At 33.5% G+C, this 22,750-nt stretch overlaps 1 protein-coding gene across 1 annotated transcript in view; it reads left to right on the forward strand.

Annotated features, from left to right (window-relative positions):
• Window positions 1-3,380: 3,380 nt before the first annotated feature.
• LOC149806070 (U-scoloptoxin(05)-Sm1a-like) overlaps window positions 3,381-22,750 on the forward strand; it is a 96,054-nt gene continuing 76,684 nt past the window's right edge. Inside the window, exon 1 of the mRNA XM_089937284.1 lies at window positions 3,381-3,751. Coding sequence (XP_089793410.1) covers window positions 3,577-3,751 — 175 coding nt within the window. The 5' untranslated portion in view covers window positions 3,381-3,576. The remainder of the gene's footprint in view (window positions 3,752-22,750) is intronic.

Consider the following 22,750-nt stretch of genomic DNA (forward strand, 5'->3'; position numbering starts at 1 on the left):
CTAGAAAGAAGTATGAGTCATCATATTTAGATAATATAATGTGCGTTTCATGCGCTATAAAATTCAATATTCCTATTTTTAAAGAAGCATAAGTTCTGGGCGGAAATTACATTTGCTGTAGGAAGTAAAGGAACTGAAAAAGAGAAACGTCGAGCTACTACTGAAAGGAAGAAATGAGAGGGATTGGAAAAATGATGATTCTAATAGCCATTCTAAATTCAAAAGCGATCCAAGGTATGTTCTCTCTCTCTCTCTCTCTCTCTCTCTCTCTCTCTCTCTCTCTCTCCTGTACTATGTAATGAGGATGTACTTCTGGAGGTTACATAGTTGATGCACCTGACCTACTTCTATGACATATTTATCTTGGCTTGAGAAAGCAATGCTATGTGTTTTCATTATCTGAGACCAGATAAAGCCACCCTAAGCTCATATTTAAATTCCTTTTTGGCGTATACAGAACGTGATTCCACTGCTAACACCAAAGGTAAAGGGAGTTAAATTCGTGGCCGGGCAGTAGTTCGAGACCTGGAGATTATGCATTTGAGCTATCACAGTTGTCTAACTGTAAAGTTTTGCAATTCAGAGTTAGAGTGAAAAGCATTGAAAATGGTCTTGTATCCTAATAAATAAATTTCACTCTTGCTGAACGCTCCGTATAGTGTCAGATATAAGGCGGCGGCGGTGGAAGTTGAAAAAAATCTTTATACCGTTATCCTGGTAGTAATGAGTTAAAGTTTGTTTCCTGCAAACTTCCAATGGCAGGTTGTTAAAGCAATCTATATTTATTCTAGTTTGTTTGTATTTTGGGACAAAGACATACGTCTGTAAAATTCACAATTTATAAGGGCTTTTTATCAGCCATATCTGTCATTTCGTTTTATTTAAACGTACGTAGAAGAGTCATTTTCTCTTGTGAAATCCAATATGTCAGATACGGTAGTAGTCCTCAACATTCCAATGCAACATCATATCTTAAAGCTTGTTTGAGATGATACTGAGTACATCAACGTTTCAAACCCAACTACTACGTCTGTAATGCTTTGTGTTCCTTAATATTCAATAGTCCTGAGCAAATCTCGGGAAGAATTGGTCCTCAGTGCTTTCTGTTCCAGATTAAGTGCACAAGACAGAGGTTTTAAAGAGCTATGTTCAAGGAGACTTCATTCTCCCAAGGTATCTGGAAAGTAGGTAACGTACATGGGAAAGTGCAATGTTCAGCGTGACAGCGTTCTCACAACGTCTCTCGCAAGTAGGTAAAGTACGTTGCAAGCAATGTTCAACGCGAGAACCTTCTCACATCATATCTGGCAAGTAGGTAAAGAACATTGCAAGCTATGTTCAACGTGACAACGTCTCTGGCAAGTAGGTACCGTACACTGCAAGCTACGCTCAACGTGACAAGGTCCTCACATCATCTCTGGCAAGTAGGTACCGTACACTGCAAGCTACGCTCAACGTGACAAGGTCCTCACATCATCTCTGGCAAGTAGGTAAAGTACATTGCAAGCTATGTGCAACGTTCTCACACCACATCTGGCAAGTAGGTCAAGTACACTTTGCGGACAATATTTTGTACTTTGCTCTTTTTTTTCTTTAAAAAACTTAAGATAAAAGAGGAAAACGCAACATGCTCTTGAAGGCAACTTTGCTTTTTTATATTCAATTGTTTTGGAGGTGTTATTATTTTAACAGTAAAAGGGATAATGCAATGCCAAACAATCTGATACACATGTTTAAATTATTGTGTAATCATAAGAGAAAACAACTTATTTGAATAAAGAATTATTAACATCGGCAGATGCACAAAGCGAAATAAAAGTTTATATTTTTATCAGATTAAACCCAAGTTGTATGTGTGTAGGCTGCTTCCATTGTGTCCAATGTTACATCCGTGATTTAACAGAACAATTTTTACACGTGAATAAATTTGTTTATTTTTGGAATTACAGTTATTGTTATTATGGTATGTGATTTATTGTTACATTCACATATTTCCTCATTTTGTTTAAATCACGATAGAAAAAATATTATATCTGATCGGCTGTGATACAAAATATCAGAGCGAACCCCAAAGTATGTATAGTAATGTTGGAGAGTAAATGAGTGAGTGAATGATATAAGTGATCCAACAATCTTGATATAAATGTCCACCAAAATATTGAACAACGAAAAATAAACTACCTGATTCTTTCTTTTGTGAATTTGGTCATTAAAATTAATTAATACACAAATACATCTTATTTACATTTTTAAACTGGTCAATAAAATGACCACAAATACATCTTAGACATATTTAGATTTTTCAACCGGTCAAAATAATGAATAAATAAAAACATCTTTATAAATGAATTTGTAATATGGTCAATTTGCTTAGTTAATGCAAGTGATTATTACCTTATGAAATAAGTTTGCATTTGAAAATATAAAATACCCCCCCCCCAACGACATCACGGGATAATTGACTGATTCAATAAAATACACAATGATTAATGTATTGCACGATATGAATAGCTGAATAAATACATTAGCGCAGTCATAAACTATAATGTTCAGCTGAAATATGTAACTAATTATATATATATATATATATATATATATATATATATATATATATATATATATATATATATATATATATATATATATATATATATATATATATATATATATATATATATATATCATATTTATACATGAGACATCAAAATATGCACACCAAAAGAAGGCAATTCTCCCATCCCATTTCCGGCATATAAATTGCATTTTATGGCTTGGCCATTATACACAAGATCTCTGAACTATGAACAAATTATGATGCAAATATATTGCTTTCAACACCTGATCAGACTGACGTTTTTCCAGACAAACAGAGATACAATCTGTGTTCACTGAGACGTTTTGATGAACGAAATCAAAGCTGGAAAGCAATCAACACTAGTATAATTGTCAATTATGTGAGAAAAGTCATCCCATGAGGCTCGGGTTCTAGTAATCACTATTCAGTATTGACTAGCTTTCAGACAGAAATATTCGTGAATCCTTGCAACACCTATAAGACGACAAGAGTATCATAGAGAAAGACAGTTCCAAATGAATAGTGTATCTGAGAGAAATGACAGCTTAACGATGGCTATAATTAGGGCAAAGTACAACAGTTGAAAAATGGTTGAAGTAGTAGATGAGATTCAATAGCCTCAAAAATATTGGTTCTACTTATTTCTTTGAAACATGTTTGCTTCTATCAAACAGCCCTGTTACTTGACGAGTTTAATGCTTCTTCTTGCTGACTCCAAGGCTATACATGCCAATTTGTATTAAGTGATGGATTTTCGGCGTGACGATAACAACGTGTAAATGTATCAAGACAATTCGTACTATACGCTTTCAACCGTGCGCCATCGCAACCTTCTGATTTTTCCAGCAAGAGGAAAAGATATGTTTCGACATTATTCGAACTGTGAGAGGAACATGCGCAGAAATCTTTAAACTCTTAACTGCGAATTTAATGTGATACCTAATTTAATTTTTCTGGATATAAATAGATATGAAGCTAAAGAGAATATTCGTAAGCCATGGATGGAAATTGTGTTATTGCGTCAATTAAATGAACTGAAAGAGACGTACACGTTTACACGTCTATTTTACAAACTTGTGCCGAATTTGTCATTGTTGATAAAATACATGTACAACATGAACGCAGTCTGGTGCATACCAGTTGTATTGGCTGTTATATGTACATCAAGCTTGCAAGGTATCTCTCTCTCTCTCTCTCTCTCTCTCTCTCTCTCTCTCTCACAGACACAAACAAACACACATACACACACATTGTTACGCAATATTTGTGAATCAGTGTAGTAATGGATTATTAGGCAGTCTCACCAGCTCAACAAAAATATTATTTAGTTATTTTTGTCTTCTTGGGCCAAGATTATATTCTGGCAAACAGATCTTTCAATTTGAAAGAACAATCTTTTGCATTTAACTTCCCTTCAAGTGACCGATGTATGCGAGTTAGATAAGTTCTAAAGTCTGTTTGCAGTCATGTTAAATGCAAACGAGCGTTCTTGCCAAATTAAAATACTTGATTGTTCAGAATATAAATAACTCGAAGTATTCGGGGAATTTTTGTAGCTTTTTTCAAAAAGATAAATGACAATTATATTTTTTGATATTGGCTCAGTAACACAACCGTCTGTGAATAGATATTTTGTCTTTTAGTTTGTGTTTGTAATTGTCATTTGCTGAAGTCGTCCGCCATAAAAAAAAGTTCCATAGATCTCTTATGTGCTCGGATAGTTTCTCTGACTTGTGTGCTGTGCTTTGACATGTTTCTTTACTCTCCTTACCCTTTCTCTCTCTCTCTACAATTTCGCAGAAATGTGTTTCATGAAGTAGCAACGACGGAAGTTAGTTGAAGGAGGAAAGTTCGCCCGAATTTGGTGCTACATAGACACATGCCCATTGTGTTGTTCGTGAAATATTAAGATCACACCCAAAGTGAAATATTTACCCCTGCTTGCAAACTTTTCATTTTCTTGATAATAATGCATCAGTGCTGTACATATAATTTCATTTTACATACAAGAAAATAAATCAATAGATACTTTGATCAATTTCTTAAGACTCTGAACAAACCAAATTTGATGCAACGATATGTAGATGAACTGCAAGTTTAGAGAACAAAGGTATATCGTAATGTATTTAAAATTACCGAAATGCATGCTTGCCTTCGCATTGATATAGTTATTATGTTCCTTAAAGTTTCTCGTGTGTTCTTTGTAAGAAGATTATATTGTTTCAGTTTCGATTAATACTAAAACGTCCCGGTAATATAAGATACTTTTACGTTTTATTGTTATTTAGAAATATTTAGTATATGGTCCTGTATAGTCCAATCAATAACAAATTTAATTATTTTTTGTTGTTGTAGAATGTTGATTTTAAGCTCCCATTCATCTTCATCGCCAGCTCACTGGGTTTATATAAACACAACTAGAGCATTTCACTATCATATTTTCGGAACACATTTTGGTTGGACTCCACAAGAGAAACAATGCATATATGTAAAGCATTGCTTACATGCAGACAATATTTTCTTTTAAAATTAAAAATTTGACTTACGCAAGAAATGTTTTAAAACCAATACATGGGCATTAGTATGGAATATATGTTACTAATCAATACATGGACTTTAGTATCAAAAATATAGTACTAATCAATACATAGACTCTAGTATCAGATATATAGTACTAATCAATACACGGACTTTAGTATCAAATATATATTACTAATCAATATATGAACTTAAATATAAATATATATTACTAATAAATATATGGACTTATATATCTATATATGTATATATATATATATATATATATATATATATATATATATATATATATATATATATATATATATATATATATGTTACTTAATACAAATTACTCAGAAGCAGATATAACGACTTTTATTAATGTTCTAAACATCTAATTAAATAATTAACGTTTTCATTATCTGTAGGAATATGAATATCAAACTATATTAATACTTTGATAAATATGCAGATAAATAGATTGATTATTTCGTCTTCAATTGTAAGGGAGTTTTACGTTGTGAACCAATGTTTATCTGAGATATTTTCATCTGCTTTATTTTGTATACAACAAAGCACCCGCTAGATGACAACATAACTGCATGGTTACATAATACATACGTCATAATATGCTGATATAGCAATGTGGTACTATTTAGTATAGAGGAATTTAAAAAGGATGAAACGAACGAGAAAAGATTTTACTAATTGGGAACAAAACTTGAACGTATATACAGAGGCATTCATCCAATCGAATCCTATAATTGCTGCAGTTAAACCCACCATAAACTAAAATGTAGAGATATTCAAACGTCAATAAAAACTGTAGTATATATGGTATTGCGCTTTTTGACAGAATTATCACATGAATTATCACATGAATTATCACATAGGAAAATAAAGCCGATAACAAAACATGAGCTTGAGAATACAGGCAAATAATGTTTGGATTTATATGGCTTTACGATATTCGCTTTGTACCAATTCAGGATTTTTCCCTACCTAATCGTACTGAATCAGATGTGAATGTAAGAGAATAATTTGTATTGTTAAAAATAAACAAGCTTTGGATAAAAGCCCGGACATTAGTTATGAATTAAACTATGCTTCATCACGTTTTGCTGATTACAAATTTACACGCTGGACATCAACATGTCATTCAAATCAGACAGCAGCATTGATCGTCAAGTGAATTCATTGTTATTTACATCGCTGTAAAAGCACACGACCCATGTGTTGCTTAAAATTTATCTACAAATGTTCCTTTTTCAAGGTAGAGAAGATACACGTGCATATCAATAATAAAAAGATGCACAATAAACTGAATTGAAAACAACAAGCCAAAAAGCAGTTGTGCCCGAGGTAAATTAAACACTAACAGAAGTGTTAGATTCTGCTGCCTTTAACTTACAGACGATAAATGATATGAGGAGCAAACACTTCTTGTGATATTTTCAGCGCAATAAATTTGTAAAAGGGGCAATGATTGTAAGGACAAATAACTAACCGTCAAACATTTAGAGAAGAAACCTTCTCTTTAGTCTGATTCTGATGAAGTTAAACAACAGAGAAGTAGGGACGTTCAATGACAACAGAGCTAAGAAACTTCCTTTGCTGAATGAAAGATGTCAACAACAATTGTTGGTAATTTGTTATTTAAAAAACCAGGTTAATGCATTTTCTCGTTATGCTTCTTCCTACCCAGAAAATAGTGCAAAACATGAAAAATTGAGACTACCTAAAAGTCAAGCATTTTACCTATGTGTAATTAGCTTAAGTGCATAACTCATCACAGGCAAGAATATAAACCAGGAAGAATTAAATACCTCACTCCAACACATTACTGTATCGCATACACACCGCAAACAATATTAACCCAGAACAAACTTATAAAGTATGAAGACCAAAGCCAAGTCCAATCTATTCATTGTACTTGTCAGTTTCTTTCTTTTTTATGCTGTATAAGCAAGAAGCGGGGTCAATATTGCTGTTTTGAACATTTTGGATAGAATGCTGGGATGCGATGAGTCTTTCAAGCTGAATGCCTGCTATCTTCATGGCACACAAAGATTTGATATTTCCTTCTTCCTATCTAACTTTCGATGACAAACGTTTGAAATCACCTCGACGGCATTTTCAAACTGGGTTAATTTTGAATAAGTTGACCAAGATATTGTATACACATCAGAAATATTACACTGGTCTATAAATTTTAGAAGTCGTCTGCTTCAGAGGTAAAATGTGTTTTTTATTATGGATTTTGATGTGCTAAATTCAAATATGACAACAAAGAAACTGATTTGCTACTATATAAGTTTTTAGATCTTACGCGTATATATATATATATATATATATATATATATATATATATATATATACAGAGAGAGAGAGAGAGTAGAGTTTTAATCAAAAATTGTAAACCTAGGTCTTTTCATGTATTTATGGTAGCTTTACATGATAATATTTCACCTGTCCTGTTTATGTAACACTTTAAAAACAGCAAAAAGGTTATATAATAAAACTTTTTTATGAGACAAATGGCAAAAACCTATTAGGTATATATAAGTACATAATTTAGTCCTTATTCAGTGTCTACTCGGCGCTTCTTGTTTTTTCTCTTGTATTCATTAAATGAGGCATTTCTTTTCGCTGTCTAGCAATAGTCTCTGCAAGCACTGATGGACTCTATTTACACTGATAGAAATTTTCCATTGTTGCAATGTCCTGGTGAAATCGCTCGCCGTTCTCGTCGCCCACTGCTCCGCAGTTCGGTGGAAAAACAGTCTAGATGAGTGCATAAAATGTATCTTTAGTGACATGTTGACCAAGGCTTGTATATGCCTTGAGGAGGTTTTCCACCAACTCCCTGTAGTTGTATGTCTTGTTTTGTTAGAGAACATTTGTTGCCACTAACTGAAATCCTTTCCTTGTCACATTTCCTTGCCACACAGTGCACGGTCAAATGCATCATCTCGAAGTTCACGAATCTGAGGACCAACAAAGACACCTTGCTTTATCTTAGCTTCACTTAACCTTGGAAATTTTCGACGGAGGTACTTGAAAGCTGCTTTTGTTGTGTCCATGGCCTTGACAAAGTTCTTCATCAGACCAAGCTTGATGTGCAAGGGTGGTAACAAAATATTCCTTGATTCAACAAATGGTGGATGCCGAAGATTGTTCCTCCCAGGCTCCAATGACTGTCGGAGTGGCCAATCACTCTTGTTGTAGTGGGAATCTCTTTCACAAATATCCCATTTGCAAAAAGAAACAGTAGTACTTTGTGTATCCAGTTTGCAGACCCGGCAAGAGAGCAACAACTTTCCAATCGCCGCTGATGTTGGTCATAGGTGATGAACCTCGAAATTTTTTCATGTTTTCATAGGTTTCTTTCATATGGACTGCACTGACCAACTGGAATTAACGGCGAAACATTGCTATTAGGCATTCATACATATTTAATATTCGTCTTCGATGAATCAATGAACGGTCTGCACTAATCTGGATCATAAACAATGTTGAAGGCAGCCATCAGACTATCGATATTCTTACAGGCTACTAGATCACCTTCCATGAATAAGAATAGGACAAGATCCTTTTGACGGTCATGGAACATGAAAACCCTGACATCAACTGGCAGGAGATTCCACTGCCGTAGTCTGGAGCCCAACAGCTCTGCCTTACTCTTGGATAGTTCCAAATCCCTGACATGGGCATTCAGTTCATCTTGTGTTATCAGGCGTGGTTCAGAGGAGGATGATAGGGAAAATATTGGTCATATCACATTGATGGTTCAGAACTAGAAGTTTCATCCTCTTTCTCGTCTGACCCAAGTTAGAATGATTCTGGTGCATCAGGAACTGGCATTCCTTCTCCATGGGGTACCTGGCGAAATGTTTGGATAATGCTCGGTCAACTTTTTCGTCTTTGAAACACCTTCCCCAACTGGAGGCACCATGCAGAAGTGACACTTGCTGATGTGATATATTGGCTCTCTCCAAATCATTGGCAATGCAAGAGGCATACATTTCTTTTTCCTGTTCAACCACCGGCAAAGATTGGTTACACAAGTGTTGCAGCATATGTGTGGGGCCCACCTCAAGTCTTGATCTCCAATTTTGCAGCCAAAATAAAGGTGATAGGCTTTCTTTACCATATTGGTTATACTCCAGTTTTGTGCAGAAATTATCTGCATTGTTCACACAAGTACTAGGCACTCCACTCCCTTTGGCTAAACAGAAATGTGTCCCTTTGCAAAGTCAAACACTGACAGATAAGAAGAGCATGATACTATATGATTTCGAGAGCTGATAAAGGTTAATTTATTCAGCAGAATGATTTAAGCTTAGTTACGATTGCATTATACATGACTTCTAGGAATAACATGATGCAATTCATATCATATATGATGCATCATTCATTGCTTTGCCTAAAAAGCAAGTACTCTCCGAAACCAGTCATAGATTTATTCATAGATCCCGTCAAAGATGTATTGAGGCATGTCTGGTCTCAACTGAGATCCCTTCCCTTTATAACTCGTGTGTATTTGCTGAAATGTGGGTCGTTTGCACTAATGCCATCATTACATGTAGGAATGGTGTCTAACCATAATAAATTAGTAATTATCATAAAATATCCCAAAGAGCTAAAAGCCGTTATTGACAACAAATAATCAGCATAACGGCAGCTTTTAGTGAAAGAAAGTAACCGTTTTAATTTGGAAAAGGAAATATTGATAAGTGTTCATTACAGTAATGGAGAAATACTAATTATACAGTTAGATATATAAGTCTGTATGAATATTTTGCAAAGCGTGTTCTCAGATGAAAAGTCGATGTCAGAAACGGCATTTACATGTGAAATTATGTTCTGTAAAAATATCAGCATTAAAGTCTGGTAATGTGTGTTATACCAAGAAAAGTTGTTTTCTTATAAAAGTTTAGCTTTTACCCTTGGCAATTACTTCGTGAATTTTTAAATACTGTATCACTAAGTGTTAAGCGAAGCGTACCCACTCCTTTGAAGTTATATGCATTTCTTTTCCTGGTAGTTACTGAAAACATGCACCACGGCTGGTCTGTTATTCTCACCCGATCGTCGGGAAAATAAGCAGGGTTTTGACGTTCAGGCTATTTGCAGTTGATATTTGCCACTTTGAATATTGGAAATGCTGCTCACAGAATAAAAATAGAAAAATTCCATAACAAAATCCTTTAAATATTCAACCCTATCAATCAACCATGTGGTAATTTCGCTTAATACAAAAGTCCTATGTTTAACCTATTATGAAATAATTTCTGGTGCAATTTTCTTCTTAAAGATGGTAATAAATATGGCACCTATCTGTCGTACAGTTTGGCGATCTCTAGGGTCATTTTGACCGTAAATGCATATATTTATCTAACATTATAAGAATTGAAAAGAAACAACGGATGGTGTTGGTTTTATTGATGAGAAACGATATATTAATTCTTTTCTATAAGCACAAACGTTCTGTATACGGACACTGAAATCGATCGAGCATGCATGTTATTTCAATCTCTCATTAGAGAGTTCACATAGGCAATAAGTGATTTTAATGCGTGATACGTTGTAATAATAAAACTTTATAGTATACTAAAACATCCAGGCTCATGCGTGTGATATAATATTTGGTCGCTAGAGCTTTAACTTTGTATATCACTGTATGTACTCACCTTAATAGCTATGAAGGATTAAGAAAACTATTATCTTTAGAAATAATTACGAGGTGGATACTTTTAGTCAAGTGATAAAGCCAATTAACCAATGTTACATGTAACATTGTGTCCTACTGCTGTGGATGCTGACGTTAAGAGTAAACCGCTCGATGGGGAAAAGGCAAATATTTTCCTTACATGGAAATGGTGAATGTGAACTTCACTAAGATCAATAAGTCTCTGTAAAGTATTTAAATAACATTTTAATTGGATTATTTATAAATGGTAATAAAGTTTCATTCACAGATACATAGATGTAACGTTGAACATTGTGAACTATTTACTTCTTCCACATTTGTTATTTTAATATATGTAGAACATTAATTTCATTATTGTTGAACACTATGTAGTAAAATAAGTTCTTAAATAAATATTGAGCAATATTAGGACCTCGATCTGTGACACGCAATGCCCCGATAAGCTTCAGTCTTCTATGCCAGATAATTGCAGGCACATTAGTCCTCAATACTCATCTACAATAACCTATCAATATGGATCAAGGACACTAGAGTGGGTGGGGTGCCTCTGGAAATTATATCTAGCTTAAGCTCGTGAGTGTAAAATGACATAAATTTAATATAAAAATATTCATTGCTAGCAATGATCATATGATGAAAAATTATGTAATCAAAATATCAGCAGAAAGCACGTAAAGTTTCAAATAAAATGTTATGAATTCTCTTACGAACATTAATGTGTTTTGAGAATGATACAAACGAGGCTACATTTTTCATTCTTGGAAATTAGTTGTCTTACCAATATTACTACTTCTTACGACAACTCTTTTTCAGTACTGTATGGAGGTCAAAGGGCACGGCACACTCATTGGAAACCTTAATGACGCACCAACTTATTACACTATAGATGAAACCTAACTGACATTGATGTATTAACCAAGATGATCTTTGAGGACTGCTACATTTTTACACCATGTGCAGTTAGTTGCTGGGTTTGAGTTTCTACAGCCATTGCCGCACGGAATAAGTTACCACACGATTGTAAAATTATCATTGATCCTGATCAATATTTTGTATCCTTAGAGATACTAAAATGTGCATTAAAATTTGTTTCTGCTTTGTAACGTCAATACACGATGCAAATATGACAAATATCATGTGGTATTCGATGCGCTGCGTCAAATTGCAACCGTCTATTTTTATAAATTTCCACATTTCCTATATTGCCATATTAACTATATTGCCATCTGGAGTTTATATTGATCTTTGAGTGAGATATTTGATTGGTTTCGCTTATTGTAGACACCTGTTTGAGGCCCTAACTAAACAATATATTGTGGTCCTGAGTAGACAATACTCTTTATCCATTTCCATTTTGCATTGAATCTGTTATGTGTTAGCAATAAAGGGCAAAGAATGATAAGAAGAGAAAACAACCTTAAAATCTGACACAAATATTTGGAATCCATACCAACGATTTTTGTCAGCTGGCACTATTTCAATGGTTACAATACAGACGTATCCCTCTGTACATTGTCATTTTTTTGAAATAATATACATTGGCATTTCTAGAAATACCATACATTGGTATTTATAGAAATTATGTACACTGATATTTGTAGAAATCCTGTACATATTTGTGCTTCACATTACTTATTCGGAAGAGCAGACTGACAGTGTTACATCACTGAGTATAAATATTATGCGATTTTAAATTTTTGGTCTCGTTATTTCGCCACCGATTAACAGCAAACTTATTCATAGCTCTATAGAAAATTTTTGTTAGCTGCAGAGATAAAACGTTCTTTAAATTAAGCCTTTTCTCTGCTGCAAGCTTTACATTACACCAGAAAAGGTCAGCAATAAGTAACGATTGTGTGGTAAAATATAATACACAAATGTTATCAATAAGCAAAGATCGTACTGTAAATTTTAGTACAAAATTGTCAACGATATGTAACGGTCGTTCGATGAGCGTTTATATGCAGCAATTGCAGCACGTCCGCTAATATATTTAAACACACTTGCATTTCGAGATCTCAATCACTCATCCTCAGCTGGAATAAGATTCGTTTGAAAGTTAAATCTGGAAGGACGAATGTTATTCACCAATGGCCGAATGACGTTGGCAACGACGAAAATGACTCGATTGTGGAGTCTATCAGCAGTACGAATGCCCGTCGAAACTTTCAAACAACATTGACAAAATAACAATATGTAGGTTCACCAGGTAAAATATAGCTTATCTTTACCGATTTGCAAGAATCCCAATCAATATATTCCAATAACGGTGACTAGATTTTAAAAAGGAAGGACTCTTTAAAACCACGGTGGTGTGGAAATGCTACTGTTGCTTGTGATTTTATTTGTGTATACGCGTCGGTTTTATTTTTTACGACATGCAGGACAATGCGCATTATTCACAACTTTACTTTACTGTCAACTAATTTGTCCTCTCCGAAGATGAATATTACAGATCTAGAACTAATTCATATTTTAATCTGTAAAAAATAATCTTCATATGTTACATTTTTCAGTCATGTCGCCCTGCTAGAAAGGCAGGTTCATTAGCGGGATTTTATAATAAAGTTTATACAAACGAGTAACCTTACTCTGAGTTAGAGCTTGCTGTTTAAGACTTTTTCAGTTTTGTTTCATAGATCTCTGTTTGTGGAATCAGATCTTCTGTCGCCGTAAAGAAGACCTTTCATACAAACGTAGAAATCTCTGCGTTTATGTTCTTTGAAATTTACGTACAGAAAAGTGATATTTTAAATTGATATAAAAATTGTCAAATATTTCACTTTGATGTAAACAAAATAGCATTAATAGGTAGATATATTAATGATAACGCGTATATGGTGGAAGAAAGTTAATTCTAACAATTAAGGACTCATTAAAGCAATTTATTAAACAGACACACAGTCGTCAAACAAACGGCCATATGCTACGACGTGCAGCAATGTGTTGTATGACATGCTAAGGCATCTATCATACCCACGATCTAAATTTGTCGCTATTATTATAAAGCTTTCATCTGAACATTAATTACTATATATATATATATATATATATATATATATATATATATATATATATATATATATATATATATATATATATATAATGTTAGTGCACCGCGTAAAACCTGGAATGAATCCACCAATTCCCTTCCTAAGGGAATAAAGTTAAGTAGAATGTTTGCACCAACTATATCAAAAACAGAACACTAAAGTACTTGTATTACAGAATATACATGATGTTTGGGTTGTGGATGTTTATATACACGATGCAAGGAAAATCAATAAACGTTCAAGGTTAATTCTCGTTACGATGCATATAGTACGAGGTAGAAAGTGGTTAGAATTCTAATTAGTGACTACAACAGTAAACCAGCATTGAAATATGTGCCACATCTGTAACAACAGTCCAATTAAGAATGTGTCCCGGATATAGTATTTTATTAAACTGGCAATTTCTTCAGACTATTAAAATCTTTGTTCTCAAGGAGTTTGGTAGCGAATCTTCTCTATTACTGGCACTTATCTAGGAGTACAAGACAAAACAATTGTTACATTTAGCATCAGTAATTGTGGATTCCTTCTTCAGGCATTTAAGCCCAATTTATTTATTCCAGTTTAACTCTATTCCACATAAATGTAAACATGAAGAGGGAAACGAGCTTATATTATTTTTTATTTGAAGCGGCCTAGTCTGAACCTTATGAGGTGCTGAATCCATTTTCAAACTGGCAAACACGAGCTAGTTTTCCTGTCATATTGTAATAGCTATTTAAACAAGAGGTATGTAGTTCAGAAAGGACACAGTTTTCTGCTTTTGCTCTCAGTTATATTAGTACTAGATCCTTTGATATTGGTTTCAACCAAACAAAGCAAATGGAAATATGTTTTATTTGTAGATATCTATGTGAGCTTCCATAAGTCATTGACATTTCAACTGTTTAGTCTCAAAATCAAATATAGCATCTATGTTAGCTTGAAATGTTCAGTTCTTTCTCCACAAATTACGGACTATGAGGTAAGTAATATTTTCGAATTCAAATATTAAACGATTGTACTAATTAGCATTGTTCCTTCCAAACAATAATAGGGATCTAAAGACAGTACGTGAATCATACGCAATAGATGTCAAGCCCTTCTAATGTGAGCTCACTATGTTTGCAGCTAAGTTAACTGATATTAGTTCAACATGAATACCAGTCGCTGAAATAATAAGACAGCGACTAAACTTATGTTATCTCCAGAGTTGGAATTAGGTTTGTATACATTCACCCCAGAGTTGCAATTAAGTTCGGATACGTTCAATCTAGAGCTGAATTAAGTTTTTTATACATTCACACCAGAGTTGCAATTAAGTTTGTATACGTTCAAGCCAGAGCTGAATTATGTTTTTATACATTCAAGCCAGAGTTGCAATTAAGTTTTTATACATTCAAGCCAGAGTTGCGATTAAGTTTGCTTACTAATGTTCGACTTGAGATTAGGCAATCAGCAAATTTGAAGCACTGTGATTTTATGAAAACTTCTGTCTGAATTTAAAACAAAATTAACAGAAAAATCCCCACTCCCAAGTTTACTACAATAATAGAATAATAGAAAAATAATCCATACTCCCAAATTTACTATAATAAAATAAATAATCCACACTCCCAAATTTACTACAATAATGACACAATAATCAATATTCCCATGTTTGCTACAATAATAACACAATAATCCATACTCCCAAATTTGCTAACATAATAACACAATAATACATACACAATAATCCATACTCGCACCTCTTTTTAACACTATTATTCACAATTCGGCAAGACGGAGCACGAGCTATTACACAGTACACTTCAAATTCGACCTGAACTACCATTTGTTCTAACCAGTATCATACCCAGCATGAATAAGACTATGAAATGCAAGCACTTCACAAGCTATTTCGCGAAAAAGTTTTATTATAGTAATTAAAATAATCTTAAGTTAACGGCAACAGTATCACCACGTTGTGAAGGCAATCGATACTTTTCATACGGTATATTGTTAAACCTTATACTATCATTCTAATTTCCAAAGCAACTTGTTTAGCCACGCTCAACACCAACTTCATATGAATTATTTGATCTATTGGAAATAGCATCAGTCGTCAGAATGTTACCGAATGATATCACAGGATTTAATGTACGACAATATCTTTTGGATAGGGTACAAAATCAAAACAACCGAAATTATAACCCTTGTTCACTTACGAATGTGAATTGTAATCAGTATGAAGTATGTTGTCATCATTTATTCTACTGTGATTCCGCTTCAGATTTATTTAAACACCTATCTTATTTCTACTTAGATAACTGTATTTGTCTCGCAACTATTCCGGAAGAGACACAATGACCAAGAAACTGTCAGAGAGTGACACAGAGTATAATTTATGTTAAGCGGGCACACTCATGATACTAATTAATACTGCGTTATTAGTAACTAGTTTTAATATATATATATATAAAGATAAACCCTACAAGCATTCAATTTTCCAAAATATAATTTTATCTGAATAAAATATATATAAAAAACAAAGTGAATGAATTGCAAATAACTTAGTGTTAGTCGTTACGCTATGTGTACACTTTCCTTCGGAATTATCTACATTGGTTATATAATCAATGATACAAAGTTATAATAGACTGTCAACATTATACGGTAAATTTCTTGGTTACAATGCACACATAATGTAATGTATTTAATGCTTTATTGAAGTTGTTGTTTCTTAAACCTATTATATTGTTCTAAAAATCAATTATTATTGATTAAAGAGAGAGAGAGAGAGAGAGAGAGAGAGAGAGTTTTAAAGTTAAACCGACCAAAGGGGAAGAGAGAGAGAAAGAAAGAGAGTTTTATCGTCGGTAGTAATGTTATTAAAACAAAATAATGACTTAAATTAACTATAATGATATTAAAATATTGTAATTACCTTATTGGTTCATGGTTCCGCTTAATTTCTATTCCTTACTAAATTCCATGCGCCAGGACCATTCTACGTTCATCCGCCACTTCTCTCTCTCTCTCTCTCTCTCTCTCTCTCTCTCTCACAAACACACACACACACACACATAAACGCGCGCACAATTTTATGATACACTGCCCATATGCTTTTAACCTACTTAACAGAAGAAGCGAAGTATGGTTTTAGAGCATTGGAATAGAAACTTTTATCATTTTACTTAACATAAATGATCTACATTGTGTTTATTTTTATTTACATATCAACCACTATATTGTATTACCCAATCATCATGCATACTACCTAGAAAGTTGAGGTTATGAAAAGATTACCAACTAAAATAAAGAAATAAAGTAGAACGTTGAAATCTCAAAGTATTGCACGTGGTATGTTTAATTTATAGTTTGGGGCGTTTAAAATTTTTGAAAGCTAAAGCTCGAAGTCGGGACTAAACAAGGCTACAAACCACTTTAGCAGGTTCTATACAATGGAAATCAAAAGAATCAATGAAGTTCCGACAACAAAATTTGGTTGTATTCATGAAAAAGTTCCATATCCTCGGCCTGAGTTGGGTATTGCATCTCATCGTGTGAGTTGTGTAGATTCTTGACATGATGATAGAAATTGAAATACCATAGCAACTATAAATATGACACCAAACAAAAGAATGTACTGTTTGCTGTACTCAAGCATGTGTCTAATTAGTGTAAAAATGCTAATAGAACAGAGTGCTTTTTCAGTTTAATGTCACTTGCGAGGATTGTGTGAGCAAGATCGTCAACAACAAATGAGCAAATGCCTTCCCGCCCCCTTCCCCGGTTGTTAAAAGTCGAATTTCATCAGGTTAAAAGGAACAGAGACATAGGGAGAACGCATATGATCTGCGCAAACTTAAATTCTCCGATATTGGTTGTACAAGAAATAGAAACCTTTGTGACCATGGAAGTACTTTAGTTATCCCTAATACATTTATTCAACAACATCCTTTGGCTGAATTACCTTTGCATGTCTGAATCTTTGAAGAGAAACGTTGCAACAAATCAGCTTAATGCAAAAATTTGCTTAGTAAATCATGCTTTTATTGTCATTTGACAGTTTATGATGTAAATAGAGCTTACAGGAGCTGAAATGTCCATAACATGTGGCGCCATGGAAACTGTTAGACATCACGCGTAATTTGTGTATTTAAATAATACATTTGCTGGATATGGTTAAGACAAAATCCAACCCGCTTTACAGAGCAAGAACCTGGTATGAATTGAAAGCTTCAAACTATTGCATAAGTTCCATTTTTCCTACCAATGATATTTTATTTACCTTTAGATACTATTATTTGCGAAATGTATAAACTTACACTTGTAGTCATGACATACTAAGATAAATCGCAGTCGAAGCTGTTTATTTTGTTATTTGAAGGGAGCTATGGGTCTAGGCAGTTTGGTGTAAGATGTACATATAAATTACAGTCTATGATGTTTATTTTGTTATTTGAAGAGAGATATGGATCTAGGCAGTTTGGTGTAAGATGTACATATAAATCACAGTCTATGCTGTTTATTTTGTTATTTGAAGAGAGATATGGATCTAGGCAGTTTGGTGTAAGATGTACATATAACTCACAGTCTATGCTGTTTATTTTGTTATATCAAGGCATATATGCGTCTTGGCTGTTTGCTGTAAAATGCGCAGATAAATCAGCATTGTACGGAGGAAGATCTGTAACTACGCTCTGTGTTTTTTGTTGTGAAGGTAGATCTATATCTACGCTACTTGTTGTACAATGCGAGGGCAGATCTACAGCTACGCTGCTTGTTGTACGATGCGAAGGCAAATCTATATCTACGCTGTTTGTTGTACAATGCGAAGGCAGATCTATATCTACGCTGTTTGTTGTACAATGCGAAGGCAGATCTATATCTACGCTGTTTGTCGTACAATGCGAAGGCAGATCTATATCTACGCTGTTTGTTGTACAATGCGAAGGCAGATCTATATCTACGCTGTTTGTTGCATTTGGTTAATTCTGATGTGGGTCTACGCTGTTCTAGGTTGCGTGTACATAAACCAATTCATCCGTTACATAAAAACGGTATTCGCATTTGTAAAATATTGTGTATGGTAACATGTAAATGACCCTTACCCTGTCATGTATCCCTTTAAAATCACGACGATTTGAGCACCAAACAATACAAAGTATCTTGCATAAAAAGATTTTAAAAATAGTTTACACATTTGATGAAGTGATTGGTTCTATCTTTGTATAGACATGTTTTTCAATTTCGACATGGAAATATTCGTTATCAACATGAACTGCTTGATTTGTTATGGTCAATGTCGGTATAGAATTATTGGCCATTGTTATGAACTAACTGAGTTTTTATGGTCAATTGCACACTTTAGGTTTCTCATAAATCTTAAAAACGTAAACATTCTTTATAACATTTATTAATAAAACGTTAGACAGAAGATAAAATGTATATCAATATGGAATCCTGGTCCATATTATCCTTCTGAAGCCAGTAAGTGTTTGTTTTAACTCTTGAAATAACTGAAAGCTATACTTGGGTGAAGATGATATATCCAAACGAATCGACAAGAGTATTAACAAATCAAAATATTTTATAAATGTGCCTAAACATTCTTTTCTTATCAACATGCTTTTATTTTTAACATGATACAAAATTTAATTTCCGAAATACACTCATTTCACCCCGACTTAAAACTTTATAGTGGAATTCAAAGTTTGGTGTGTGACTCTTCTGTTTACATGTCATTAGACCTGTAACAAGTTAAGGTGGGACGCTATAAGGACCCACAAGACATTAGAAATCAACATTTTTTACGTAAAGTGAGATATATCAAAGCGTTAACAAAACCAAATAGAGAACACATCATAAAGTATCCCCCTATATCATTACGCACATAACATCAAATTTGATCTTGTAGACAGGCAATAACTTTAGACTGCTTGTATTTTCTTTACGATCTTATCATTCGTCTCCGACAGACAATACCCTGATATCTCGTACGAATTGGAAATGCTCATATATCATTAGGCCATTAGAGGTTAGACATTATTGAAGTAATTGATGCAAGACATCTCTTCCATCCAATGGACCTTAAAGAGGACATCTCTCAGACACGTCAGCATCAGTTTATGTGTTCAACAGTGTCTTAGAACTAGTTGTAATAATGAACAGTCTGGCTGAAATTGAGGATATGCATTTAGCTTTCTTCTTCATTCCTTTAAAATTAATGATGAAATAAGGCTCGCTGAGACTAGTGTATCTTTGAATTCCTGGAAACTTACGTTGATAGCAGAACTAGCTATAAATAGTTCCTTTATTGTTAGTTTCAACCGAAATTGTAATAAAAATATATTCTTCTCAGTAAAGAGAGCATCATACCATTTCTAAGTATCAATGCAGATTTGACAAACACATGATCGAATGCAATCAGTTATACTGGCTTAACGGCAAAAGATTTAGAGAACAAAGCCACTGGCACGTAACCTAAACTAGCCGATGTCGAGGTAAATCTCACGTTAGACGCAATTTATGCCTGATTTTAGCCTGAGAAGAAACAGTAATGATAATAAATATTATTAATCAGCTACATTCAGGGTTTGGCCACTTCAATTTATACTTGCTAATAATTGAACTGACTCAAGTGCAATGAGACCAAACATTACGATTAGAAGAGTAGCTGAACAGTTGGGTTGTGCGACATTGCTACTTCGCTATCACTAATTTGATTTTTTCACACATAATAAATTATGCAACAAATCAGCATTGTATTAAATTCCTTGACTTTCTAAGAGATGATGTAAATATTAAATGGGTGTAAGACGAAAGGAACAATGTTTGTACCATTATGTAATGCCCATCTGTTTACAGGTGTAGATTGTTTAACGTGTGTTCAAATCTAGTTGCGTTACAAAATAATGTACAAGAGAATAAAAGTGTATTTGTAATTATTTGTAATCTCAATAAATATATGCGGCAATACATTAGAAAACACCCAGATTTACATGTTACTTTCTTTGGCGATAACATTGAAATAAATGGCATCACACATCACAGCAAACGGCTAAAACAATGCCGTATAAGAAAGGAATAAATTACATATTGTATGTAGTTAAATACATTAATTGTATTGAACTTACAGTGCATACATCATGAAGATCTAGTAAATTTTACTAGGTCAATATGCAAATAATTCAGCAAGATTATATATTGAATCGGTAGAGGACATTGTCAGATTAGATTCAACACATGGTGACTCAGTGTACTAAGTAGATGCACTAGAGTCTTCAAAAACAAGCGGCATCTTTTATAGCGAATCATTCGTATGTTTGAAAGGGCTGAAAAAACGTTGCAACTTGTTGAAGATAAAAGTACCTGTTTTAGTCCTGTTCGGTTGTTGATGATACCTCAAGACAATTATCATGCAGTATATACTCTCTGGATTTTTCATTATGTTTTAATTTACTGGCAAAAAAGCATTATTGAATACATCCTTGATACGATCCTTTCAGTCCCTTTGCTTACAGCAGTATCAATCAACTCTTGGCACATATCTACAATTTAAATAAAAGTTAACTAAATAGTATATTCAGATATTACGCAAACAAGCGAGTACATTAATATTCATGCAGACAAGTATGTGCCAGTAGGCTGCATGATCAGTGACGTGCAAATATTCTGAACATTTAAGCATATGGAAAATACGATGACGGATATAATTACATGTACTCGTGGTACGTGTTCTCTCAAAATATGCTTGGGCTGAAAAGAGAAAATGAGATCATGTAAAAAATGCTTTTGAGGAAATATTAAAAAAACTAATGCCTGGAGAAATACAGTTTAATGAAGAAATTTAGTTTTGCAAAAGGAAACAGTTAAGTTATTAGACCACGAAAAGATTGAAAACACGTATATTTACCCTGAACAAAAAGAATTTGTAAGGGACAGGTTTAACATAACCATAAAGAACATAATACGGAATTATGCTACAGAAAATGAAAGAGTGGAAATATTTTGCAAAACTCAAAGGTACAAGATTTGTAGATGGTTTAAAAGCTAAAAGATAGTTCCGATATGTCAATCAAACTGGGCACATTGACCAGTCAAAAGTAGGTATTGATTTCACTGCGTAGTTACGCGTTGCTATCCACCATATTTACTCACAAACATGAGAACACGCTTGATTACTCTTGTATTACATTTTCGAGGAATGGGAAAGATTACGCCGAAAATCTCTGAATATTTATCAGAAAAATGGTTTTCCGTTGTAATTGGCATACATGATATGCAGACTGCTATTATAATGAATGGATTCAGAAAGCATATTTTTTAAAAGAATTCTCAAAATAAATAACATTTATTGTGCTTGTGAAAATGTTGAATACGATGTTATGCTAATTATATGTTTATGTTCAAATTGTGTATCTTATTGGAGCCATAATATTACATGCAATACAGAAACATTGTGTGCACGTTTTGTTTATCTTTGTACTATTATTCTCTTGGTTTGTTTTTCTTTTAACAATTAAATTTGGAATATCGGAATCCTGGATCGTCCTTCATTAGTGCTGATTTTATTAAAATTTTCAAACTTGAGCAATGACTTCTAACGGGTGTCCAGTTGACAAAACACCAACCTAAACTTTAAATCCGGATTGTCCCTAATCCTATTCATATATATAATTACAGAGTTTGATTTTGATATGAATTATTTCAAAATTTAAATTTAGTTATTTTGAATACTGTGTTTAACATGGAAGATTTTCAAAAAATATTTTCAATTTATGAAGAGTTCAAACTGTAATCAAATGTTTATTTTGTCTTTATTACGCTTGGGACTATAAATCAACTATATCCTGCCATGGATATATATTTTTTTCCTTTTCATTCAAATAAAACAATCTCTTACAAATGACTGATTTTAAAACA

This window comes from Sinohyriopsis cumingii, chromosome 2 (assembly GCF_028554795.1).
Source record: "Sinohyriopsis cumingii isolate HCF-2022 chromosome 2, ASM2855479v2, whole genome shotgun sequence".
Lineage (NCBI taxonomy): Eukaryota > Metazoa > Mollusca > Bivalvia > Unionida > Unionidae > Sinohyriopsis > Sinohyriopsis cumingii.